The sequence below is a fragment of the Coregonus lavaretus genome (genome assembly GCF_964263955.1).
Source record: "Coregonus lavaretus genome assembly, contig: HAP1_SCAFFOLD_2623, whole genome shotgun sequence".
In the NCBI taxonomy this organism is placed as follows: Eukaryota; Metazoa; Chordata; class Actinopteri; order Salmoniformes; family Salmonidae; genus Coregonus; species Coregonus lavaretus.
The window spans coordinates 27,938-34,606 of NW_028161258.1; the positions used below are offsets into that span (position 1 = coordinate 27,938).

A 6,669-nucleotide genomic window follows, 5' to 3' on the forward strand; every position below is an offset into this window, starting at 1 on the left:
TGCCTCTGATTGGGAGTCACTCAGGCAAACATAGAAAACAACAACCTAGAACCCCCAACATAGAAATAAACCACATAGAATAAACACACCCTGGCTCAACATAATGAGTCCCAGAGCCAGGGTGTGACAGTACCCCCCCCTAAAGGCGCGGACTGCGACCGCGCCTCAACTAAACAAACCAGGGGAGGGCTGGGCGGGCATACCTCCTCGGCGGCGGTTCTGGCTCCGGCCTTGACCACCACCCTCCAATACACCCCCCATAGTGCCCCTGGTCCAGTCTGGCCCCGCCGGCTGGAGCAGGACTGGACTTAACAGGAGCGATCCTTACCAGGCTGTCGACTCGCACCCCTGGCTTGGCGCGTGGAGGAGGAACGGGCCTTACCAGGCTGACGACTCGCACCCCTGGCTTGGTGCGTGGAGAAGGGACGGGCCTTACCAGGCTGACGATGCGCACCCCTGGCTTTGTGCGTGGAGGAGGAACGGGCCTTACCAGGCTGACGACTCGCACCCCTGGCTTGGTGCGTGGAAGAGGGACGGGCCTTACCAGGCTGACGACTCGCACCCCTGGCTTGGTGCGTGGAGGAGGAACGGGCCTTACCAGGCTGACGACTCGCACCGTAGGTTTGGTGCGAGTGGCAGGAACAGGCCGGGTCGGGCTGGCGACGCGCACCGTAGACTTGGTGCGGGTGGCAGGAACAGGCCGGACCGGGCTGGCGACGCGCACCGTAGACTTGGTGCGGGTGGCAGGAACAGGCCGGACCGGGCTGGCGACGCGCACCGTAGGTTTAGTGCGTGGAGCAGGGACAGGCCGGGCTGGGCTGTCGACGCACACCGTAGGCTTGGTGCGTGGAGCAGGGACAGGCCGGGCTGGGCTGTCGACGCACACCGTAGGCTTGGTGCGTGGAGCAGGGACAGGCCGGACTGGGCTGGCGACGCACACCGTAGGCTTGGTGCGTGGAGCAGGGACAGGCCGAACCGGGCTGTGGAGACGGATAGGAGGCCTGGAGTGAAGAGCGGCCACCACCCGTCCTGGCTGAATGCCTACCCTCACACACTCTGTGTGAGGCATCCGCACAGGACGTACAGGGCGGTGTACCCCTGGCCTGGTGGCCTTCTGGATCCGCCCCCTTTTCTCCTCCGTCAGCCCCGTCGTCCATGCCGTGTGCCCCCCCCTAAAAAATTTCTGGGGTTGCCTCACGACCGTCCGACGACGACCCTGATCACGCCGTAGCTCCTCTCTACGGCGCGCCTCCACCGTCTCTTCTCCCGGCGCTTCCTCCCATGTCCAGCCCAAGAGCTGCCCCTGGACACGCTGCTTGGTCGTTGCATGGTGGGTTTTTCTGTCAAGGTCGAGGTAAGGAGTAGACCAAGGCGCAGCGTGATGAACAAACATGACTTTAATTAGTTAAAGCGTCAAAATACAAAACAAAACACGACTCGTGACGTCCACGGTATCAATGACCGAACACGGAACAAAAACCCACAAACCCAAAGGGAAAAACCTACAGTTTAAATATGGCTCCCAATCAGAGACAACCAGCCAACAGCTGACACTCGTTGCCTCTGATTGGGAGTCACTCAGGCAAACATAGAAAACAACAACCTAGAACCCCCAACATAGAAATAAACCACATAGAATAAACACACCCTGGCTCAACATAATGAGTCCCAGAGCCAGGGTGTGACAAGTAATCTCATCAGAATGCCAGATCCCCAACTTATTCTTCCTCTTGGAATCACAGCTGAGACCAAAGCATCCAGCTGATATAAATCTACAATGCTATACTTTATGGAGGACTTTTAACATTTAGACATCATATATCCCTGACTCATTGGCATCTGAAATGTACCGCAGTCTGATTTTGAGGTACCATTTATGGTCAAATGCTTGAATTCTGAAATCTTTCCAGGAGGTTTATCTGGACCTGGCTCAAAAAGATTGAACCTATTATATCAAAATATTATCATGCAACAACACCGTTCAACCCTCACCTTCTCTTTCCAGCAGATACAGCTAATCTAAAAACGCACATAGTAACACAAGAAAGCCCAGTTCAAGTGTAAAGGAGCCCATTGTTTTGACCATAATATGAAATGTTAGGCTGTAAATACAGAACACTTCATATAAACCTAAAGTATTGCAAGAAACACTCATTCAAGCAAACAATAGGTTACATTTCCAAATGGATTCATTAATTCAATTTAGAATAGAATAAATATTATCTAGACATGCAATAGAGAAGCTTGAAGGTTGCCCAAACCTCTGAAGGTTGTCCAGATGTTCACCATTTGACAATCACCATTTACTGTAAGTACTTGATTATAGGCTGCATGAATGACAGCCATAATAGTTACTTTAACCACAAGCTTTAATAACTGACTAATAAAACCAGATGTCCAATATAATAAATAAAACAAACCACAACAAATGTTCAGCCAAAGTATGGAACTCTATGTGCCAACAATATATGAGTAAAGGGTGAAAGACCTCTCTCTCTCTCCCTATCATTCTCTTCCTCTACTCTGTGAGTGGGTCTGTTTCTCCTCCTTCCCCTCCCGTGGACTCGTAGACACACCAGAGACTGGGCCGAGGGGGCGAGAGCCACAATATGAGGAGGGAGAGGAGAGGAGAGGAGACATAGCCTAGCGGGGCATAAAGTTATGAGGAACGAATTTAGATACATCAACCATCACCTGTCTGACAACAAGTAATACATAATTTAGAAGATTTTTCTAAAGGCAAATACTGAACCAACTATAGGCCTATGTGGATTTTTAAATGGAAACTGAATCGGACATTCAGACAAATGAAATGGATTATGATGTGATTTGCAACTACCGGAATTGGATTGAATAAGGTAAAGACAACTCAAAAAATTATATAGCCTACTTCGAAAATGCGTATTTGTTGTCTTGGGTAGAGCCGTCTGTAATAAAGGGCTCTGGTCTTGGATATTCACTTCTGCGGAAGAATTGTCTAATGCTGGGTGGATAGCCTACCTATTCATCTGACCATTTAGCCTAGAGAATTTATTATCAATAATTAACAAGTCATCATTAGGCCTACACTACTCTTAAATCAGTCATTTCAGATATGCAGATGTCACTGTGTTTACAGTGGGCCTAGCCTAAGCCTGTTTGTCTAAAATAAAATAAAATTCAAATGTAAGTTATATTCTCTGATTAAATGTAATATTTGGAACTTGCACAAATGTTTTCATAAAATAATACCTGTCACCTACATTTAGAAGGCCTAGCCTATTAGTTTTAGATTATGATGTGGTAGCCTTGGAATAACATTTTTAGAAAGCAAAATTAGGCAAAAATATTAAACAATATCTAAGCAACAATCTAAGGAAAGAAACCTCCAGTAAAAATGCAGCAGTCTGAATGAAATGTCCATGTGTCAGAGATATTAACAGAGATGTTATTTAAAGGGACACCTTAAACCCGGTGGGGCATGCGCCACAGCGGGGTTTCGGCAGGCCCGCCATAGTTCAACAGTAGCTCTTAACCCCGGTACTGGCGGAGCCAACATGTGTCATAGGCTTTTTTCTGCACTCTAGTTTTACCCCCTAGAGTCTGCTCTGATGTTACCGCATACAATTACAGTCACCACAATTACCACTACACGGAGAGCTATACGTTGGGTTGGATAGGTTATTTGGATTCACCTATAGAAAACCACGTTGCAAACAAGTCTATACTAGTGTGTTTATAACAATGTAGATTTCGCAATGTTTTGTTTAATAAAACAGTGGTTTTCAAACCTCATTTAATGCCCTAATAAATCACCGATTGCCAAACAAAACCTGATATTTTATTGCCTACAGCATGGGTTCCCTCTGTCTCCTGCCTTACTATTATATCCCCAGCCACCGCGGTGTAGCAAGCCGATGGAATTTCATAAACCGGTGAGGAATATGTTCTGTTAAGTTAAAAATGTGGTGACAGCGTGACGCCCGAGTCTCCGCATTCTCGTGCCCCCGGTGCGCAAATGCGCACGTTGACATAAATCTAGCAAGGGCCGAAAAACGCGTCAGCTTGCTTGCCTGCATGTTCAACTTCAAGAGCGCGCGGTGAACATTTTTATGCGTCGGTTCCCCATTTAGTTTCTTGCCATGAAATCGTTGCCCATCACCAGACGTGTGACCTTAACAGCAGTGCAGGGGGTTCATCAGTAGATTTATGGCCTACAATTGGCTCTATACCCCTACACAGAAAAGCCTATTAATTATTTTACGAAACAGTGTGAAAAAGCACTTTAACGTATCTAGAATTGAAGCTTTGCCAATACATCGACTCCTATGATGATGCCTTTCTAAATTGCATGTTACTGGGCCTACCACACAAATACATTGACAGAACATTAATCCATATGCCAAAAACAAAATACCCAAAAAGAGGCAGAATACAGTTGTGTGGTAAATAATTAAATGCAATAAATGGTTTTGAGAAGACCATTTTCGGTGTTTCACTGCTAATAAGTATAACTTTCTCCGCTCCCATTTTCCCTTTCTCAACCATGCTCCCCTCTTTCTACCTCCCCCCCACCCCCACTATCCACTCTCTTTCCCTACTTCTTACCGTTGTCCACCACCAAAACCCTCCCATCCAGCCAAGTGGACTCAAAATAATAGTTCCTCTCCCTCTGACATTTATATAAACCCAGCTAACCTTCACACCACCACCATTTCAGAAGTCTCAACTAAAAAGTATGGATTTCTCTAGCTCCCTACCTCCCTCACCTTCTCCATCCTACACTTCCCCCCTCATCCCCAACTCCTCCTTCCCCTCCTCCTCTCCATCCATCTCTCATTCCCCCAGCCTGGCCTCAACAGCTCTCTTCTGCTCCCTCCTGTCCCTCCTGGCTCTCCTGGGCATTGGGGGGAACCTTTACACCATGGGCCTCCTCCTCAGACGCAGGAGAGGCAGAAGGAGCCGAGGATGTTCTAGATGCTGTTTAGGAGGGAGAGGAGTACCGTTACCATCCTGCCTCTCCTCCTCCTCTCCCCCCTCCCTCTCCCCTTCCTCCTCTCCCACCTCCTCCTCTTCCTCAACGTCCCTCCATCTCCAGGTGCTGAGTCTAGCTCTGGCGGACCTCCTCTACCTCTTCACGGCTCCCTTCATCGTGTACGACAGCCTGGCGGCTGACTGGGCGTTTGGGGAGCTGGGCTGTCGCCTCCTCTTCAGCCTGGACCTGATCACCCTGCACGCCTCCATCTACACCCTCACCGCCATGAGTCTGGACCGCTACCGGGCTGTGGCCAACCCCCTGGCCACCTCGTCCTCCCCCTCCTCGGGGCTGCTCCGTGTAGGCCTAGCCTGGGGCCTGGCGGTGGCCCTCAGCCTGCCCATGATGATCACCCTCCACCTGGAGTACGGAGACGAGGGCCAGCTGTGTGTCCCTGCCTGGGACGAGCAGAGCTCTAAGGTGTATATGAGCGTGCTGTTCTGTACCAGTATGATAGGCCCGGGGCTGGCCATCGGGGCGCTGTATGCTACTCTGGGCCGTCTCTACTGGGTGTCCCAGACCCGGCCCTGGGCCAGTGGTAGTGGGGGTAGCACGTCCTACCCTCCGCGAGCCCCAAGGCCCAAGGTCCTGCTCCTCATCCTGGGGATAGTCCTGGCCTTCTGGGCCTGTTTCCTGCCCTTCTGGGTGTGGCAGCTGCTGCCGCTATACCGGCCCGACATGCTGCGGACAGTACCGGTGGGTACCCAGGTGACGGTGAACCGGATCCTAACGGGGCTGACGTACGGGAACTCATGCGTGAACCCGTTCTTCTACACGCTGCTCACAGGGGGGAAACGAAGGAGGAACAGGCAGACACAGATGTCAGCGAATCAGCTCTGTCGCAAGAGCAGTCCGCAATAGTGTTAGTGACAACACAGACAGTCCGGTACAACAGACTGCACTGGGGGCTGGTGGGGGCTGCTTACAAACTGTCCGATTCAAACACCCCCGTCTCCCCATGAAATATCAAAGGGTATTTCACTGTGTGATTGTTACTCCATAAGAACTATACCAAAGATAACACTTTGTGTGCACGATTGTGATCGGACCATATTTCCTATTTGGAGATTAAAAATGTGACTTGGGCTGAGCGAAAATACTATCTCTGTTGTGTCAAAGCTTCAAAACTGTTTAAGAGAAATATCTCATTGATTGTATGAATTTTCTAAAATACATACACATACGGGCCATGAGTGGAGTATGACAACAGGGAAGCAGAGTTTGTGTGTTATGTTATCATTTAGGGGGCTTTCGTGGACCCGTGCATTTCCAGTAAAATGACGACACTCTTCTATAAGTCTGGAATGCCATCAAAGAAAATGTTTTGCTTTTGAACAGCAACTGATTGTCACTGGTCATGACATATTTGGAGATTTTTCTTTAAAAAGTTGTTTATTGACACAGAGAATGATGTTTGAGGGGGTAGAGAGGACCTTGTGTTATGCACCCGTAAAGCTTGATATGCTTTTAAAACTACAGACCTTTTTCTATTATCAATACCTGCATGTTGGGTTTGGAGTTTTATTTTGTAATGAACTGTGCAATGTTTTGCATGGTGATGATGACACCTGTATTTATATCCAGTTTGATGTGTATAATATTATATAATATATAACCTGAAATAAAAAACATACTTTATATACTTGAGTCTATGT

At 48.6% G+C, this 6,669-nt stretch overlaps 1 protein-coding gene across 1 annotated transcript; it reads left to right on the plus strand.

The window, feature by feature from the left end:
- Nucleotides 1-4,717: 4,717 nt before the first annotated feature.
- LOC311120984 (urotensin-2 receptor-like) lies at nt 4,718-5,875 on the plus strand (the record flags this gene model as incomplete). The annotated part of the gene is made up of 1 exon (XM_084195535.1): nt 4,718-5,875. One exon carries the CDS (start codon nt 4,718-4,720, stop codon nt 5,873-5,875), a length of 1,158 nt encoding a protein of 385 aa, XP_084051661.1.
- Between the last annotated feature and the right edge of the window lie 794 nt (nt 5,876-6,669).